The sequence below is a fragment of the Cupressus sempervirens genome, chromosome 1 (assembly GCF_028749045.1).
Source record: "Cupressus sempervirens isolate cs-2001-9-10 chromosome 1, ASM2874904v1, whole genome shotgun sequence".
Taxonomy (NCBI): Eukaryota; Viridiplantae; Streptophyta; class Pinopsida; order Cupressales; family Cupressaceae; genus Cupressus; species Cupressus sempervirens.
In genome coordinates, this window is record NC_143118.1 from 2308631 (window position 1) to 2330086 (window position 21456).

General features: G+C 35.1%; 1 protein-coding gene across 4 annotated transcripts in view; it reads right to left on the bottom strand.

Moving 5' to 3' along the window:
* The window catches only part of LOC149575840 (putative histidine kinase 4), a 158643-nt gene that overhangs the window by 80856 nt on the left and 56331 nt on the right, over positions 1-21456 (bottom strand). For all 4 annotated transcript variants that reach the window (XM_089815724.1, XM_089815722.1, XM_089815726.1 and 1 more), the window contains exon 4: positions 732-853. In XM_089815724.1, the coding sequence (XP_089671850.1) occupies positions 732-853 (122 nt within the window). The remainder of the gene's footprint in view (positions 1-731; positions 854-21456) is intronic.

Consider the following 21456-nt stretch of genomic DNA (forward strand, 5'->3'; position numbering starts at 1 on the left):
AAAGAGCAAGGATTGCGGCAGCAATTTCATTACTATGGTTTGAATAATCTTGAGAAGCTCGCTACCATGTTTTAGCTAGAATAAGATGTTTTTGTAAATATTGAAAGAAGACAATAAAAGACTATTTTAAGTGTTTACATGAGTATATACAGCCAACATGGAGTCACAAACTATTAAACCCTATTCTTGTCAAGAAAATGGCAATGAATATCAAGTCGCATTAATAAGAAGGGTTTTGTTTCTCAGCAGATTTGTGATGAATTAACTACATTCTATGGCTACATTTTAATGCTACAATTAAATGGTGCAAAACATTGACTGGCAACCATCCTGTACCTGCTGTCATGGATTAACTGTATTGCAGCTGATATTTTTAAGTTTATAGTGACAATATTTCATCTAGATCTATTTAGCTAGCTGTAGCAAAGGTGGAATGTAAAACAAGATACCAAGGAGCTTGTAAGAAAACTAGTTAATCACTTAACTTAGTTAATGTAGCAAAGGGGGAATGTAAAACAAGACGCCAAGGAGCTTGTAAGAAAACTAGTTAATCACTTAACTTAGTTAAATTTATGGTTTAAAATTAGATTCAATCATTAGCATTTCAAATTTGAAATGAACAACTGATGCATCCTCGAGTTACACTAATTAACTAGGCTAAGTTTTTGGAAATAATTCTGGGTAGCATCAAAAGAAAAGCTTCTTAAATCCATTTCAATACCAAAGAGTACCTTATTTCATGACTCATGTTTGCAAGGAATTCTGACTTAGCTCGGTTAGCTTCTTCTGCAGCTGCTTGTGATTTTTGCAATTCTTGGTTGGCTTCTTCAAGCTCCTTTGTTCTTTCCCTGACCTATTATAGAGAAAACATTGGTTATTAAAGGTTTAAACTTTAAACTTTAGATATTACACAATAAAGTACATAAAGAGAAAGACAATAATTAATAACCGGGTGCATAAGCTGATGATATGATGGAAATACCAGCTAACTAAATAATGGCAAACCAAGTCTGACAAACAAGAAAATAGTATTGTCACAAAGTAATTAATTTGTGTAGTAAAACAAACTTTCTATGTCTACTTCTTGTGAACTTTTCACACCATTATCCCATTGCAAATGAAGACCCCCTCTTTTGCTCATAGTTGCTGGGTTCGGAAAATTTTGGCATTGCATTGAGCGTGACAAAAAAGTCAAGTGCCCAAGTTGTGATTTTAAAGTGGAAACATTAAAAATTGAAGTCTATCGAGGTCATGTTATAATGGGTTGAACATAAAATCTTAACTGTGTTTAAATTTTGACTAGTTAATTTGTGAAAAATTCCATATAAAGGCATATTCCATGCATAAGGGCCATATAATTCTTATAAAAATTGATTTTTTACGTTCAAAATGGCTAAAAAGTAAAATCCTAAGAAAAAACATTTTTTCTTTTATACATAAACAAAATCTAGATTATCATGAAATTCCGTACTTATTTTGATCAAAATCCGGACTATACATGAATTTCCCTTCATATTTTAATCAAAATCCGGACTAAACATGAAATTCCCTACTTATTAGTTATTTTGATCAAAATCTGGATTCAGCGTGAATTTCCCTTCTTATTTTGGCATTTTTGGAATAATTTCAAGTGTTGGAGGTCAAAATTTAATTATACAATGAATTTCCATCACTTTGGATAATATTTGCTTGAAAATTTTCTGTGTTGAAGACTCCAGACTAGGGGCTGCCATGGGTGGGCTTGAAATTTTTTTCTAAGTTTGGAAGTTATCTAAACTAGGGTCGTTAGTTTTTCCCTTGGAGGAATTTGGGAACTTGGAATTTTTCTAAGTCTGGGAATTGCCTAGAGAACGGTCATTTTTCCCCCAAAACTAAGTTGGGAACACGAAAATTTTCCTAAGTCTGGAAGTTATCCAGACTAGGGTCATTTTTCCCTAGGTGGCAAGTATAGATTCCAAAAAAAATAGAAATGTCAAGTTTGTCCTAACATGTGTCAATATTCCCTCAAAGAGACCATGGAATGCATAATAAATTCTAAGTGTTGGAAATGTCCAAACGGGTGTTTTTTACCCTCAAGAGGAGTTTGGAATGTAAAAAAATTCTATGTAAAAAAACGATCCAAGCTAGGGATGAATTTCCCCTTGAAGCTGTGAGATGCAAGAATTTTTTTCAAAGAGTGGACATTGTCCCTACTTTGGTCGAATTTCCCTCCAAGAGAAATTTTGTGAAAAAATTCTAAGCACCAAGGCTGTCCCATCTAGGGTCAATTTTTCCCTTTGGAAGGCATGAAATGAACGAGATATTTTTTAAGTATGAAAATGCGTGTCCATACTCCATTCAATTTTCCCCATGTTGGATAAATGGAATGAATGTGTGGATGCTTGAACAAGCTGGGATTTAAGAGTCCTGACATGGATCGATTTCCTCTATCAGGCATTATTTATTAATTAGTTAAAATGTGAGGGGAAAACTAAATAAGTAAAGTTAGGAGCTTCTAGAAGGGGTACTTTCTTTTATCCCACATTGTTTGTGGGTGGTGAAAAACAAGCTTTTACTCCTTTCTAAAGCCATCAACCAAAAGGAAAAATCAAACGTGTTTGATAAAGTGGCTGAAAATCTGAAGCATGTGACCAAGGTGAAGCATGATCCAACATTAGTGATTAGAGTCTAGGTGAAGAAAAGTGACTGCCATTGAAAAGAGAGCTAAAGGAGAATTGAGAAGCCATTAGAGGACTAAAGAAGGTAAGTTTGCAGATCCAATCTGCAGATCATGTGAACATGACAATTTTTATCAAAAAATAATGGGAATTTATTAGTGTCTGAAGCTGGTGTCTTACTATCCTAGGACTGATCCCAAGCATGCATTTTGTAGACCTTAGAAAGTGGAAACAAGTGCATTTACTGGTCCAAATCTGAATTTACTTCAGAACTGGACATTTTTTCTTGGAAATTAGTGGAAATTAATTTATGGGCCAAAAGCCTCCAAGATTGTTCGTTGAGTCTTCTCCTGCCAATTACTCTTCATTTCCAACCATTATTGGTTATTGAAAGTCTGAAAATACCTCAGAGATCGATTTCTTTTACTTAAATCAGACTTTGCTTTATGATGATAATTGGATTCAAATTTCATTGCAGACCTTTGAGAGGCTAATCTAGGCCCCATTCCAAGACATTTACAGGACTGCAACTCATTGTTACAAACCTGAAGTCTACAGACTGCCTGAAAAAGGGCGGTTTCTTTTAAAAATCAACAAAAATTTATTCAAAGACCAAAGCTTGCTGGGCTTGTTTGGGGATTGATTCCCAGTCTTTGGCACCATTTTGTAGCCATTATAAGGCTGAAATAGAGGTAGATATAGGCCCAAGTCTAAAAATTTCCAATACAGGGGAAATTTTGCTTGAAAAAACATTAAAAATAATCTAAGGGTTTAACCTGCCCAAACTTGTATGCAGAATGATCATTGACCAAACGCCCACCCTTTCCAATTGTTTTCAGTCACAGGGGCATTGAGGTGAGGCTTCCATGAGCAAATATCTGGGGACTATGTCTGGAGATCACTTTTTTTTGCAGGTAAACTGGGCTGTCTTTGTTTGCAATCTGATTTTTAAACTTGTTGAGGCCTTTTCTATCATTCCTTGCATCATTTGAAGTCATCCAAAGGTCTAAAATCCATTCTTGCAGACTTCAGATGCAGGTCTAAATCTAAAGACATACATATACAGCGGAAATTTTTTCCAAAAAAAAAAAAATCTTTCGTTGAACCCAATCACCATTGGCACTGTTACTGGGGATCCAAGAGATTATTTGACACTAAAATTCAATCCTCAAATCCATTCCCAGAGGCACAGTTGCAAGTGTATCTTCAGACATTTCAAGGTTGGCTTTAGTGGTGAAATTGGCTTTAATGTGTGACTAATTGGTTCATAGTTCACTAATGAATCCAAGGGCATTAAATATGATTAGTCTGAAGTCTTGAGATCAGCATAAGAGTGACTAAAATTAAAAATGCAGACATGTCCTCGGAGAAAAAAAAAACTCCAAAATGATTAATTGGCTGCCATGTTTTGATCTACTGCATGATTCTCCGTTCATGTCAAGGTTCCAATTTATGGTTTGAAATGGATTGGATGGACTGTTAGGACTCATTTGGTGTGTTTTCAGTGTTAGCCACGAATTTTCTTCAGAAAATTGGAATATAGGTGGGGTTTGATTTCATCTTTTGGATAGTATCTCATGGTTATAATGCAGATTTCACTTGCAAATTTTGGTTCCAAACTCTCGACTCAGTCCTTAGTTAAAGAACTTGTGAATTATTAGCTAGTTTTCCTCCAGCCATCCAATGCAGTGAGATCGTGGTTGAATGTGCAAAGAACTATGATACAAACGCTAGGACAATCTGAGCTCAAAAAAGGGTGCTTGCATTCTTGAATGAAGAGGCAATAAGTGAGATGTTAGGACTAAGGAAAAGACTAAGAAGTTATTTGAAGAAGCGTTGGATGCCTACGAGGATATCATAAATAAGAAGTGGATCAGTGAACCAAAGAGGCATCATTCCAAACTACTGAACAAGTTGGCAAGTGAGGGCTTCAAAGATGAATACCTCAGGGAGCTTTCTCTGATACTTGGATGTTCTACTTCATTGAGGAGATAGCCACAGGTGAATTAATGATAAGCTGGGGAATGATAAGTGACAACAAAGATGCACAGTTAAAGGACTTAAAGAAAATGTTAAGGTTAATGTATATTTATTTATTTACTGGTGTAACCTTACTTTTCACTTATTAATTTGTGTGTTTTTCCAAGTTACTCTTTTAATGAATATGTATATGATATAAGGTGGCATGTCTCTCATAGAGACATTCCTCTTGTTAATATCTTAACTCTTATTAGATATTGCTTTAACATATATCATAAATAATATTTGATCCATGTATTTTCATGATTATATATATATACTCAATAATTTTTACCAATAATAATAGTGCTCCATGATAATAATAGTGAAGGATGGATATCATATGTTTGAGGCCAATAAGTCATTCAAACATTTCATTTCATTGATTGGAATCATTCGATCGAAGCTATAATCATTAACACTCCCTCTTAGCCAAGGAGAATGATTTCTATCCAAATAAACAACACATAGTAATATTGTTACCTCATGGTAACATCAGAAGTATGGTATGCCCAAGAATATCAGCCATAAGAATTATCTAAAAATTATTAATCAGAGAAAATAATGATTAACTAGTAATCAGAACAAATTTATTTCTTGATCAAATCAATCCGATACCGATTTCAGGGGAAGAATATTCAATGCAAGGAAAAGACTCTAAATGTGCTCTTCTGAAATACCAAACATGCAAAGGGAGGCCAAATTATAATGAAGGCTGAAGACGAACTGACAAATTCACTTCTTAAGTTAACAGCGATGAAGTTTGGTGGCCAAATGGCTTTGGCTTCTTTCTATTACTATTCAAAATAAAAATTACAAAATGACAACATGAGTCATTAAAGCCAGTCTAGTTTTTGATGTCTCGTAAGAGATAGAGCATACTCTCTATGGCCTTATCAAACTCTTCTATAAGCTAGACTCTATGACTCCAAGACTTAATCTTGAACGCTTCAATGTCTCAAATGAGCCTCCAAGGACTTATTCATCGTAAGAACGAGAGAGTAGTTGTTGAAAATTACCAATAGGTGTGAGTGGTAGATGCAGAAAATACGTTAGGTGTAGATGGCAACATTTTCAAAAGGTAGGTGGTAGATGGAATCTTGGAAGATAGTGGAAGTAGAGAGTATGTACTTGAGGATGAGTAAGCTAAAAAGTATGCACTTGATGATGAGTAAGCTCATGCAGGCCCGTTTGAGATCTTTTATTTTTTCCCTAAAATATTTAGCCCAATAAATTATTAAAAACCATCACTTTTTTAAAACCCAAGAAGTCAGAATGGTCCCCTTAAGACTTGTAAGTGGCTATGGGGATCTTTCTTTTAAAAAAAGGTTGCATCCTATTGTCACATCATAACATGGGTGACATCATAGCACAAACAAGCCCTTGTGCTAGCTAAATGGAATGGGGTCCATTAAATCATTTGGAAGTGGAGTAAAAGGTATATTCCAATCATCTGATCTCTACTAAAAAACATAATCCAACTAGACAACATAATCATCTCCAAAAGCCCGATCTACTTCAATGCATCTGGCCAAAGCTACCAGTGAGAGGCAAATTTGTATTTCCTCAATTTGTACACTTGCCCACCATCTTGTGTAATGACCCCATTTTTAGCAGGCTCTTGCAATTGGCTTGGTCAGTTCACCATCACGATCCTCGTGAGTTGACAATGGGATTTGAGGGTCTCAGTTGTCGGGTTATAGGCTTTCGAACAGCCTATGTTGTGTTTTGGCTCCATTTAGAGACTTGTGATTTATAGTAAGTCAACTGTTGGTTCCGATGAGCTCAGTTGAGTCAGAGGAGTTGAGTGACACTCAGTTTTTATTTCGGGCTTCGTATTTGGGATCCAAGAATTTTGGAGGGAGCGTTTATTTATAGTAAGTTATCCCGCTAGGTTCATTCATCATCTTTCTTCATTAGGATCACTCCCGTGTTGTTAGTTTTCGATTCTTCAAATGTTTTCGCAAGACGAGTGAATTATTATTATTATTCATTTAAGTATGCTGAGGTTGCTATTTTTGTTGTTGTATGTTGGTCACCTCAATATCATAGCTCGTTGGAACTAGATTGAAAAGTTTTAAATCATGGGCACAAGAACACTAACCTTGTGTGTCAAAATATTATGTTATGGTGAAAAAGGTCATTCTCGGTAGCCAAAAGCAATTAATAAATTATATTATAATGGTAGTTTATTATATTTTAATGTTGTGTTGAGGAAGCTTCTTAGGTGGAGTTCATTTGGGAAACTTGTGTTATTTGGAGATTATAAATATGAACCCATTTGATAAGAAAAGCATCCAATTGTTTGATTATCTTATTTTGTTTTGTCGTCTTTGTGATGTATCTTGGAGTTTTGATTTTCTGTGCCCTTGCTGAAGTATAAGGGTTTGGGATCTATAGCTGAAGTATTCTAAATTCAATACTACAAATCCATAGTTGAGGTATTGTGAACTTTTGAGATTTATTATCGTCTCCTTGTTTTGTATTAACTGTGGCTGAGGAGCATTTATCCAATTGAATATTATAATTTCTTTGTTGCTGGCTGAGGGTTTGAAGTCAGAAAATTGTATTGAAAAAATTGACCTAAAAATTATTGTTGAAAGCTGAATGCTCTAATATATAGAAATTGAGAGCATTAAATACTGAAAGTGATTGGCTGAGTTGGGCATATGCAATTATCAATTACAGTTGGGAATTATATGCATCATAGACACTGCATTTTGGGCGCCAGAGTTAGCTGTAATTAAGTGTTTGGGTTATTGCAGACCTGGACGTTTATTGGCAGGTTGGAATGTTGAAGTTTGGAAGGAAAGATGTAAGCATTGGAAGCCTAGCTGAAATGCGCATATTCATTCTGTTGCTGGCACTTTTATTAGCAATTTGGCATGAAGTTTGCAACCAAATCAGGCTGCTGTAGTTACACATTGTTTATTGTCCAAACCTGTGGACATGACTATTATTGGAATCAATGTTGCAATGCATTTGCTAAGTTGAAGTTGTTGAGTTGTATAGGGTAAGCATAACAGGGTCTACTTAACCATTTTATGAGCCATTCTACAACCAGGTTCATTTCTTGTATTTATTTATTTCATTGCAGCCATTAATGTTATTGAATAAAAATTCAGAGTTATTCTTGTGTTGGGAGAATTACTTTGCAAATCAGAATTTTCATTTCGTGTTTATATGCAAAGAACTCTCGAATTAAATACAAAACCACCAAGAGCAACATATTTGATCTATCCAAATTTGCTTGCCAAGTGTTTGACAAAATGTCAAACAACTGATTAGTAAAGAAATTGAAGTTTGTCAAAGCTAGAGCCGGTTGGGGTTATTACAACATGCCATAAGTGGATAATTCTATTCTTGGGAAATCATATCCAACATTTGGGTAGTGCACTAGGTACTTGATCATGCATTCTACCATTGTCCTCCATAGTCTTGGATGGATAAGATAGAAATTCTTTCATGTCTTCCTTAAATACAGCTCCTACTAGATCACCATATTGTTCTATAGCATCCTGGTCAAAACTTATACTGGTAATAAAGACAAATTTTAAATTTTTTGGCAAATTCATTTTGCTTGTTTTAGACCAGTTCATTCCAAAGAGACCTTTGACATGAATATGTTAAGGTTCCATAACTCGTACACAAATACCGAATCCAAGGCTATGTAGGAGATCTCTTTCTTCATCATCCATAAAACCATGACGGAAATGATAAACAACAGTTGCTTTTACTCAAAATAGCCAATTTTCTAGAATATATGATTCAAGTAGTCGTTCCACCATATGACTGGGTAAAAATGGTATTCTTATACCATTATCTGGCCTAATAAACATTGGTGTGCCATCTTCTCTATATCAATCAGGTTCACCAAAAATAATTCCATCATTATAAATGGATCTTGTTGATTCCTTAATGAGAGCATCTGTTAATGGATTGTTTTCCCCTTTTATCTATTCACTATCGAAGTCATAACCAAGGAATTCAAAATGTCATCGTGTTATCCTTCCTTGGGCTATATCCTTATTAAGGCTTCTTTTTTAACAAGCTTTTCATGGCTTGACTATATGTTCTAACTATAAATTTTACTGGCATGAGAAATATTTTGTACTTTTCAATACCCTTTCTTACTACTAGTATCTCCTTTTCACATATATGATATCTACTTTCAGTATTAGTAAAGGTTCCTGACCTATAGCCGCAGATATTTCTTTTCCCATCTTCTTGTTCCCGAATCAGCACAACAGACCAAGTTGTGTCAGAAGCATCACTTTATAAAATTAATGGTAGTTCTTGTGCTGGAATCTGTAATGATGGCAAATGTTGGCATTTAGATTTAATTCTTTGTATGGCTTCAATTGCCTTTAATGACCATCCATCTTTATTATCCTTTAAATGTTCCTGAATTGCTTTGCTATCTTATGCCCAAGCTTTGTAGAATGGTGAAACATAATTCAAACAACCCAAAAATCTCGGAATTTGCTTCTTGTCTTGCAGTATATCAGGGAAGTCTTATATTCTCTGTAGAATATGGGGTTACAAACAAATTTGACCTTAATTTAAATGCAAACCAAGGAAATCAATCTGGGTTTTTTCAACAACCATCTTTTCAGCTGATAGACAAATCCCGTGCAAAGAGTTCATCACGTTGTTGCTGATGTTTGGCTACTGAATCTAAGAACACAACAATATCATCAATATAAACAGCACAAAAATCTTTTAGATGCCTTAATGCCTGGTCCATTCTTCATTGCTGATAGACAAATCCCATGCAAAGAGTTCATCTCGAGCCGACGTTCGGCTACTGAATCTAAGAAAACAACAGTATCATCAATATAAACAGCACAAAAATCTTTTAGATGCCTTAATGCCTGGTCCATTCTTCTTTGGAAATAAGTTGCTGCAGTGCAAAGTCTGAAAGGTGTAACATTCCATTCATCTAGTCCTTGTGGGATCGAAAATGCAGTCTTATATCTATCTGTTTCTTTTACTTTGATCTACCAAAATCCTTACTCACAATCAAACTTAGAGAACACCTTCTTGATAGCTTCCCTCCAAATTAATCAGCACTAAATGGAATTGGATAATTAAATGGAAGGATCGTATCATTTAGAGGTTTATAATTAATGCAGAATTGTTTTTAACCTCTTTCTTTTCCAGCTCGTTTGTTTACCAGAAATGCAAGGCATGAGAAGGGACTCTTACTAGATTTGATGAAATGGCCCTCTAACAGTTCTAGGAGATGCTCATCCATTTCCTTTACTTTTGTAGGGCTCATCAAGTAGGTTGGTTCATGTGGAATGACAAACTAACATTCTGGTCCGATTTGTATTTTACATTCTACATGATTCTGGGACCAGAATTATAATGGGTCCAAACAACAACATTCATTTTCAAACCTATTCCTGATTTCATCAAATAATTTAGATGGTGCCTCAAATATTTCTTTTACAAATTATGTCTTCTCCTTTTTATTTTGCTGATCAAATTTGTGATGAACAATTCTGAGAACTGGAATATCAATCTGTCCATCTCTATGTCTAAGAGATATCTTGTCTCCAAAACTGGAGCAGGTGATATTTGGTGAGGAAAAGATATTCAAGTAGCACATCATCATCTAGATCGTTATACTCTATGAAATCAATAACAAACATTTTACCCATTATCTCAACATGAACATCTTGTGCATATCTACTCATATTAATCGTTTCACCATTAATAGCATAAGTATTTGGCTATCAGGCCTAATCTTCCAAAGTACTGGTGGTATAGCATTTGTTTTGGCTAGGGATCTGGCTGAACTTGTGTCTACAAATTCATCTAATGGCATTCTTTTGAATCCAGGAAAGAAAAAGTTTACTCAGATTTAATCACCATGATTTGCAAGTAACAAAGAGCAAGTTTTATCCCTTGTATTCTTGATCAAGCTATTACCACTGTTGTTACTGCTTTCTGCTAGGCCTGTCTTATGTTGTTGGTCTACCTTGAACAATATCTCTTAGTTCTTCCATGGTGGCTGAAAGTTTTCTTATTTCTTTCTATTTGGTTTTCATCATTCTAGTAAGGTTAGCAACATCATCAAGTAAAAGATCTAGTTTTTGAAAAATAGCTATAACATCAAAGTCTGCATTCTTATGAGATTTTGAAGTATATCTAGAACTTTTCCTTTTTTCCCATGGAGGGATCCTGTAGCCATGGACTTGTTGCTCAGACCTCTGTTGTCTTTGAAGTTGTTACATGATTTCATATTATTTTGCCTCTAGCTTTTTTAATGTACAAGAATGTTGTTTTACTGCTACCTTTCTACCTTCTTTAGTTCTCGGAGTTCTATAAGGATCCTTTGATTTCTATATCTGAATCCTTATCTCTATATCTTTAATGTATTTTTTCTATATCTTCTTTTGAGGATGAAGATTCAGAGGATAATCATCCCTCTTCGGATGATGAGTGTTCATACCCCCTCATCCAGTCCTTAAAGATATATCCTTTTTCAGGAACAACTTCTATTAGTTCATATAGACATCCCAAATCATCAGAATAATCTTTACTGTGTACAATATCCCAATCTTGGTTTTCCCTTTTGAACATTGCATAAATGTTTGTTCCAAGATTCAATTTTTTAGGACAGTCAATTGCATAATGAGGTCCTTTATAGACAAAGCACTTAACTCTCCTTGGAGCCTTTCTATTCCTCTTTTTTCATATGTATGGTGGGGTGTGTTTTGAAAACTTTCCCTTTTTATATGGGATAACCTTGTATTTCTTTCTAGCCCACATTTACCATGTTTGCTTCTTTTGAAAGTATATTCCTCATCATAGTGGCATCTAGAGCATTTCTTGCATTGATATTTGTGTCCTCCTCTACAACCTCCTTTCTTGAATTGTTTAAGTTGAGTGAAATCCACTAATTGATTATTTAGCATATTATTGCAAAATTCCCTTAGATTACAAGTAAAATTACACAAATCCTTATTGGCTTGTAAAGCTCCCAGCAGGCACTACTTTTCCAATTTATAAGCAATACACCTCTTTAATTATGCATATGTACAGTGAACCATTGTTATGTGTTCTTTCCTAATGATATAATCTTCTGCCCATTTCCCAAGTCCACAAGGCAAAGAATTCAAATAATATTGTTTTGTTGTCAAATCATGCATTTTGTTTGCTACAATCATATATTTTTCAAACGCTAGATTATATTCACAAAATTTTGCTAAATGCTTTAGCCTCATAGACTGTAACATTTTGTTCCCTTCTACCCTAATTATTAATTTCTCCACAAAAAATATCAATTAACAAAAGCTTAAAACTCTCAAAGCTTTCAGCAAATATATCTTTCTTTCCCATATATTTTTTGCTTACATATGCATAATCTTCATCTTGGGAAGTTATCGGTTCAGAATCTGGCAAACTATTCCACCAATTCCTTAATTGTCCTAATAATAGTCTAACTGCATAAACGATTTTATCAAGTTCAGTCCAAGTACCAGTGGTTCTGTCAAACATATTCTCACGGGTATATGCCCATGTACAAATAGCACAATAGGGTTCAACAATCTTATCAATATTTAAGATATACCTACTGGTACAATAAGGTCTGATTTGTTTTGGCTTAGAGTTGTCTATTAGGGCATTTTTCATTTATATATCCATGTTAATGTTTTTGATAGATTCCATGGTTCTATAGTTTGTAACTGATTATATCCTAAAAAGTGCAAATCTAGTTCTTCTAAATCTTCTATTGAATTATGTACAAAAGATTTTGTGTCTGAATCACTGATAGACATTTCAAAACTATTTACATCTGAAGTTTTCTCCTTCTGATTCTTTAGTTACATATCCAAGCTCATCCATATAAATAGGTTCAGATTGTTCTTCCTCAATATTTTGCTCTTGATGCCAGTCCCTTCTCACTTCCTGGGTTCTAAAAAAGTGAGTTTTAAATAATTTATTAGGCTAAATATTTTAGGGAGAAAATAAAAGATCTCAAATGAGCCTACATGAGCTTACTCATTCACAAGTACGTACTCTCTAGCTTACTCATCCTCAAGTATGTACACTCTACTTCCATTATCGTCCAAGATTCCATCTACCACCTAACTTTTGAAAAAGTTCCACCCATCTTTTGAAAAAGTTGTCATCTACCACCGGCTTTTTGAAAAGCTGCCACCCACACCTACTGGTTTTTCTGCATCTATTACTCACACCGACAAGTAATTTTCAACAACTACTCTCCCGCTCTCACTATAAATAAGTCCTTGGAGGCTCATTTGAGGCATCAAAGCATTCAGGATCGAGTCTTGGAGGCAAAGTCTAGCTTATAGAAGAGTCTCATAGAGTCCGATAAGGCCATAGGGAGTATGCTCTATCTCTTATGAGATATTAGAAATCAGACTGGCTTTAATGACTCATGTTCTCATTTTGTAATTTGTATTTTGAGTATTAATAGAAAGAAGCCACAGCCATTTGGCCACCAGCCTCCGTCGTTGTTAACTTAAGAAGTGAATTTGTGAATCCATTTTCAGCCTTCACTATAGTTTACCTTCCCTTTGCATGTTAGCTATTTCAGAGGAACGCATTTAGAGTCTTTCCCTTGCATTGAGTGTCCTTCCCCTTTTCTATCCAAATAAACAACACAATGTACTAGTGTTACGTCACAGCAACATCAAGAGTATGGTATGCCCAAGAATATCAACCATAAGAATTATCTAAAGATTATAAATCAGAGATAATAATGATTAACTAGTAATCATAACAATTTATCTCCCGATCAAATCAATCCGATTGAAGCTACAACATTAACACTCCCTCTTAGCTAGGGAGGATTGTCTATTAGATCAACAAACTGAGTCCTTGAGTAATGAGAGAGAAATATCATCTCAATATAATATTCAAGAAAATAGTGTGATGAAAAAATAACACAGATCCATTATTTAAATGTTTTCTTACGGTATCATCAAAGTATGGTATATACAAGAATATCATTCATAAGATATGCACCATACTTATATTTTCTTTGGTATGTGTGTTGGCATCAAGTCTCAGGATGCCTATCAAGGAAAATATCTGTGCATGGTGTCTCCAATACTATGTCTAATAGTATACACCATACTGTATCTTAGTAATGTAACTTCGAAAGTTACATAACAGACATGTACTATCATGATCTGCAGGGACATCAACCAAACAATATCCATCATAATAGCAGGTTAAACTATTGTTAAGATCATCACCTTACAATAGTAACCATAAGCAAACATTTTTGAAAAGTCGTCACCTCTTAAGAAGTTTTCACAAGACCATGCAATAACCCACATGGCATCCACCATGAATCACATCAAAGGGTGAGTCCACTATAAATATTCCCCGAGGATGGAACAAGGGTTTTCACCTCAACCTTCTCCCTCACAGCGAACGATCCATTAAAATGCATCTCAAGTCACCACTGATGTTGAGTCTCTCTCTTAGTAAGGGCTTCGATCTATAACTCCAAGCTTGCCTTCAATAATGTACAAACTTCACTTTGGTTAAAGGCTTTGGAGAAAATATCAGTTGCCAAATCTTCAGCGATAATGTACTCTGAATAAATAACATTCCAGGTATTCATCTACAGTTTAGGCATTGACATAAAGCTCTTTCAGTCTTTACATATGGAGCTTCATCTCATGAATCATAGTCCTTTGGCTGCTACTGTTTCTTGATCACTAGAGAATCTATCTCGACATGGTCTACTCTCTCTGAATCAATATTGTCAGATTGTTAACTGATGTAGATCCTTAAGCTACTCTGTCTGTCACGAAGGCATGCCCAATTCATATACTCCAATCATGGAAAATATCTTGTTCCAAGAGACTCTCCTCATCTGATATGATCCACATATGGCAGAAAGTGTTAGAACCAAGACCACCTTGTACCTGTTGTCATATGATCGAGCCCTAGAACAGCTGACCACCTATTCTATACAGCAATCATCATATCCATATGACAATTCACATAAGCTTATCACAGATGTATCCAAAATGTGGTAAGAAGGACAATAATCTAAATAGTTGTTGTTCTCTTTTGCACATGAATCTTTGTTGAAGAATCACATGAATCTCAAACAACTCTTACTGTTGATCTAGTGCCATATTTTTGCCTTCAGTATACCCAATCACCTATTTGATATAGTTCACAATCTTCTGTCAGCTAATAAAACTCTCCTTTAATGAGGTCATTCAATGATAATGAATGGGAGGTTGCGATTAGTTTTCAGTTGTGCAGCCAACTCCAGAAGTTGCAGTATTGCTAGAAATTTGTGCCTATGCAAACTGATGACGAGACTGATAAACTCCAGCATTAATATTAGAAATATCCACCTATGAATTGAGCCCTGGACAAGAATTACTTCCAAGATCTTAATACTTGATTTATAAGTATTAATCTTCATATGAGAACCACAACAATATTAATTGTTCCTATCTTTATTAATTGATAACCAAGGGCAATTCAAGCATTGGGCAAATCAAAATGTAGACTTTAGCCAGTGATATAACTTTGAACAAACCAGCTACCATAGCTTGCATGGAGGCCAAAATGTAAATAAAGCTCGTAATTTGAGGGCGCATGTGAGAGTGCTTCATTAGTAAAAAAATTCAGAGATTCTTTGCCAAGAGCTTTGTAACCATTCTGAGATTATTGCATCCTTTGAGATACCACCTGCAAATGACAATCCCTTCATAATTTTAAAACCATTCTAAACAACCATATTTCGTGCACATCATGCAATAATTGAATTTTATGAGATGTTGTCTCTGTGACACTATCTGGCAAATGGCTCACTATAAAAACTTGAGGATGTTTACAACCTGTTTGGGTAATTTTGGGTAATTTTGTATTTGGCATGAGCTGTGAGATTGGCATCACGACTGCTACTCTGTCCATGGTTACTTCTATGTATCAGTACCTTTTACCGTTAGAATCCACCTTTGTTTAAGCATTATGTCATACACTTGTTATGCATCATTTTGGGGGGTGCATTCTTTGAAGCAACATCTCTTTGATGCATTCAATGAGCAACTTGGGCACTTTGTGAAAGATTCCACACATTCCCTGTACATGTCCTCCATCACAATGTGAGAGAGATTTTACATCTATCGTTGGGACAATTGGCTTTCACATAATTTTTAAAGACTTTTACCAATACGTAGAGGACCCCCTTTCCATTTTTGTCACAGGCTCGCTGAGGTGGTGTAATGGAAAGATACAAGAATTAAATCAAAATTCTAAGGTGTGGCATTTGCACACCATCATCACTTCATATATGGCTTCCATTTAAACTTCAAGAACACATCTTAAACATACCATGAAGCCCATCGCATGGTAGTATTTCTGACCGAAGGTTCTCTACAAAAAAAAATGTGACTCTTGTTTGGCACTTCAATGCAGTAACATTAAGCCGAACAGTTCATGCGCATACCCTGCAATTAGTCTCATCTTGCTTGTTCTGACTCCAATTGTCTGAGGCGTTGTGAGCTATATAGTAAACATTTGAATTTAAGAACAAAATACCTTAATCCAATATGGAAAATTCAAACAATTTCGGGCCTTTATCACTATCATTTTCTTGATCCAAACTTTGTTAAGGTGCTTATGTACCCACACGCTCTCCTTGCTAGAGAATTTTGTTAAACAGTTTGGTGCCTTTTACATGCTTCCACATCAAATTTGCACTACTTGCATAAAATTGGCACCCATTGCATTGGGTCCCAGCCAATATGCTTCGACAGTAATTTGAAATTCATTTTTGAGGCTTCATACTTGCATGGGTTGTTAAGGTTAAAAAGTCACGTTCTTCCATCAACGAGGTCTTCCTGTGAATTAAAAGTGTTGGGAAACTACTATCCACAATTTTAACTGTAAAATATCACTATAAAGGTGGCTTCGTTGATAGTTAAATATCACAATTCAATTTCAACTTTCCATTTGAAGGGTCCCTATAAGATCGAACTGCTCTGATACCATGCTAAGGGTAATGCAGATTTATATATCTACTGGTGTAACTTTACTTTTCACTTAATTTATATGTTTTGCAAGTTACTCTTTTAATGAATATTATGGTATAGAGACATGCCTCTTGTTAATATCTTAACTCACATTAGTATTGCTTTAACATATATCATGAATAATATTTGCTCAATGCATTATCATGATTATAATACATGATAGTATATATATGCATAATATATTGTTGGCAGGTTGGTGACTTTGTCCCCTCTAGGTGAAGGTATCATTCATCTAGGGCTTCCGATACCACTAATTCAAATAGGGCTTCCAATACCACGGATTTAATTAGGGTTCCAATACCACTGTTTCCTTTAGGGTTCCAATCATCTCTCAAATCAATTAGGGCTTCAAATTCCTTTTCCTCTGATTACTTAACTGTGATAGTATCCCAAGATTAGAAAATATACTTATATTTGTTATTCATATATATGAAAGTAAAATGATGATAACAATGAAATACTTCAATTTAATCTTACCTCATAAATAAAAATGATAATACCTGTTTCTGATAAACAATTGACTGCATGGCTTATCTTTGTCTGACGCATTTCCGACATCTTGAGAGAGGTGAAACATTGTCAAGGGCTTAACCACCCAACCTCGGACCACAACATATCCCCACACAATCTCTAACGAGAAAGGCCCTCCCTACCCGGAATAGGTAGGGGTCATCTTGCCATCTACTGGGCTTCCGGATAATTAACTCGCTATAGGACTTGGCAGCAGGAGAACACAGTATAGGAATATACATGAGCTATTAACTGATTCATATTAAATAATAAAAATTGAAATGTCATAACTGATATGGATTCAATTATTACAAATTCCTCTTTTTCACCTCGTCACCCTTTTTCTTGGCCACACAGCCGGGTGAGTCCCAGGTATTCAGAATTTCTCAGAACAATGGCTCTATCAATTTATTTCAACCATCACTTCACATTCTGTGATTACATGTTTACGTTCTTTTAAGATCTCAAAATTGACAACATTCCTTCTGAGTGAAACATACATGATCTAAATTTATTTATCATGTTATTGTCTTATTCTAATGACATTCTTGTTTATTGTAGATTCTCTACACCTCCTCACCTTTCTCAGGCCAACAACCCAGTGACTCCCTGGTGCTATCAGATTAAATTAAATTTACTCTGATACTTCGCACCTTCTTCATCATATTCTGGCATTTCGCCTAGTGATTTCCTTGGTGTACTGTATTTAGTATTTCAATATCAGCTGTTAGTATTATATCAGGTTGTATTTAATATCCAACTGGATGATAATCTTCTTAGTCATTGAACTTAAATGATTTAGAGAATTCTTACTCAGATATGTATAAGGATAAAGAAAAATTATCAAACTTATATTAAGCAATGTATGTTATTACAGAAAGAGAAATCGTTACTCCTCTTATTAACTTCGACAGGCTGCAAGTAGTTATTGTCAAATAACCCCAAAAAGATTACAACAGACTTAATAATGGAAAAACAGCAGGCTAGATTCAGAACGGGTTTTATTTCCACTTGCTAATGCCAAAGAATTCATTATCAAAATTGTCATTTCACAGATTATATCTTGCATTCTTATCATAAAAAGAAAGTAAAATGGTTATACAAGTTTATCAATAGCTTACGTGGTTCACTGTCACCAAACAATCAGATGGGCCTGTGCTTGATTTAAATCTGCCAATCTACTCTGCAACTCGTGGTAGTTGATATTGTTTCGAATTGTAATCAGGATATAATGTGTCTCTGCCCAACTGTATAAAGCCTCGCGTATTGAGATGAATCCGCTAACTTTATTGGAACCCGTGGGAAGAGATCTGAGTCGGTTAGCACAGCATGCATATACGAGTTGTCTCTGCAATCAAAGGTGCTAACAAGGAGTTCGATTGCTCAGATTACATGAAGGTTGTAGGAGGAAAGAATGGATGTCATAGGAGAAAGAATGGATGCCGGTAGTCAAATAAGGAAACTATTAAATAAAATAAGCCTGTCTCTATGTCTTGCTACAGTTACAAGATTCATATTCGAAACTTGCACAAATCGAATAAGAGAATAAAAAGAAAGAAGAAGGAAAAGAAAGAAAGAAGATAAAAGGTTTTCAAAGTTTATAATTATTTAAATCTAATAAGCAACATCACTTAATTAATAAATAATAAGAGCCCGGCTCTATGGCTTCTATCCGTTTCAATAAACCTTACGAATTCCAACCATAAATTCGACTTAGATCCCCAAGTAATTAATCGATTAAAAACATAAAAGAGAAGAAGAAATGATTAAAAAGGGAAAAGATTATAAAATAGCTCCAAATGCCAAATATTAAATTGATTCCAAACCAAGTGCTAATTGGCTTAAAGAACGAAGTGCTAATTGGCTTAAAGCGAGGAATAATAAAATAGAGTTATAATCCAAAAGTTATTAAATTATGAACATTATTATAATCTTATAGGTTCATATGAACATCATTTTATTAAATTATAATGGTGCCGAATCATTTATATATTATATGTATGTTTATAAATATTAATTAAAAAGATACCTCTGCTATGCTCTCTCAATCGAATATGCTGAACTTTCTCAAACCAGCGAAGAACCTAGGAAAGAAGTTCCTGCAAAAGCGATGGAAGAGGAATGCATGTGTTCAGGGGAATAATTGGCAAAGATCTCCTCCAGCCAATGGCCGAATACGGCACCAAAAGATTCCCCAAAACAAACAAAATGATCGATTTGCAGTTAAAACGGAAAATAGGTTTGAGGTTGTAAATAATCCCGTAGGAGAGCCTATCAATCAGCAAGGGAATAGAGGGTGGCAACGGTAGAAGATAGATAATAGCTGCATGGATTCAAGTTCGAAAACTCCCTTCGCACATTCAGAGGTACATGAAATCCCAAATCATCATTCGTTTTTCACACTCGAACATTTGGATAACCGAATTCGAGTCTTCAATTTAACAAAATATGCACGTTTGGAGCCCCTCAAAAATCCTTTAAGTCAGCCATATCCGGCAACGCCCCAGTTGGTAAGGCATCCATCAAATTCTGATTCACCCCTATCTTATATTCCTCTGCACTGTCGAACCCATAACAAAACCCCTGCATCAAACCCTAGCCAACCTGCTAGATCATGTAAAAATATGAAAGAGCCATCTATGATTTCGATTAGAGAAGTCGAAGACACCTGGGATAAATGCCTTAAGGGAGGAGTCTTCGCAATTTGGAATGGTCCGCAGCGAGATCTCCCTCTATTATCCGATTGGTTGGAGGAAAACTGCGAAGACCAAGTAAGTATTTCCCGTTTTTCGGATTATGTTCTATATTTACAGTGTTCAGAAGAATCTGTCAAAAAAGAGTTTATGTTAGTCTCTAAATGTTTTTTTGATGGTTACTGTGTTAAATTCATAGAATGGTCATAGAATTTTAATGTAGAAAAGGTAGAATGTATAATGCCTTCTTGGTTTATTTTGCCTTCTCTTCCTCCGGAACTATGTCAAGAAGATATTATTAAATCTATAGGGTTTGTAGTTGGAGAGGTGAAAGGTATCGATGCATCTTTTTACTGTTGTAACAGTGTCAAGATACTAATTAACGTCAATTATAATCATCCATTTGAATTTAAAAAAGAATTCATAACAAGTAAAGCTAAGTATGATATCCTCTTTCAGATTTATAAAGGGAAAATAGTTGACATTTTAAAATTTGATGAATTACACAAGATCATGCCCAAAATACTTCCCCTTACCTTTGATTTTAGAAGTAAGTTCCCTTGGATAAGAATTATGAAAAATAGAAGAATTCGAGAACTCAGAGGACAAAATTCTCCTACAAAACATCAGATAGTTCATATAGATGAAAAGGAGGTGATGGAACCCAAAGGCACAGAGGAACGTTTACTAGAAAAAAGAAGGCTTAAATCAATAATAGTATCTAAGCCTAAGGAAAAGAAAGAGATGGGAATGGATGGTATATCCACAAAAGGATAGAAAGGAAAAAAGAAAAAGGAAATGAATAAGATTGTTAGGGATACAGGCAGAACTGAGAATGGTAAACTTGGCAATTCACAGATGCAGCAAATAATTGGAATTAGAGCAGCAAATGTCTCAGAAAAGATTGTGACACCAATCATAAAAACCACAAACAAGGAAACAGAGCAAGAGGAGACTATATACACTACCCAAACAGACCTCGAAGAAGGAAGCAAAGGAATGGGTAATGAAAAAACGAGAAAACATTCAGAACTAAACATTAGAGAAGGTTCTCTATTACAGGAGAATTTGAAAGAGTCTGCAAGGAAGGACAAAGTTAACTTCTCCCTAAGTACGGATCAAATAGGGGAGGTGAATCAAAATGAGGAACCATTAATACAAATAAGAGAGACAGATAAAAGAGCTAAAGAAATAAGTGAGTCACAAGTCAAAGTATCAGAAACAACTGAGACTCATGATTTAGGTGAAGCAGAAAATGATCTTCTTTTTTCCTCACCGAAGGCCAGGATGAAAGAAAGTACTATGAGGAAAGATAGTCAGGTTTTTCAGCAGCAGACACTAAGCATAAATTCTGAGGCAGATTTATCCACTACTAGAAATAAGAGACCCAGAGGAGCCTCCAAATTCTGGCAAACACCTAATAATCATTGCACTTCACCTTTTACTCCAGTGGATAACCAGCCAGAGATGTGGGGCAAGGATATAATGTAATGACCCGTGCCAAAAAAACCTCTAAAACTCACCAATGCT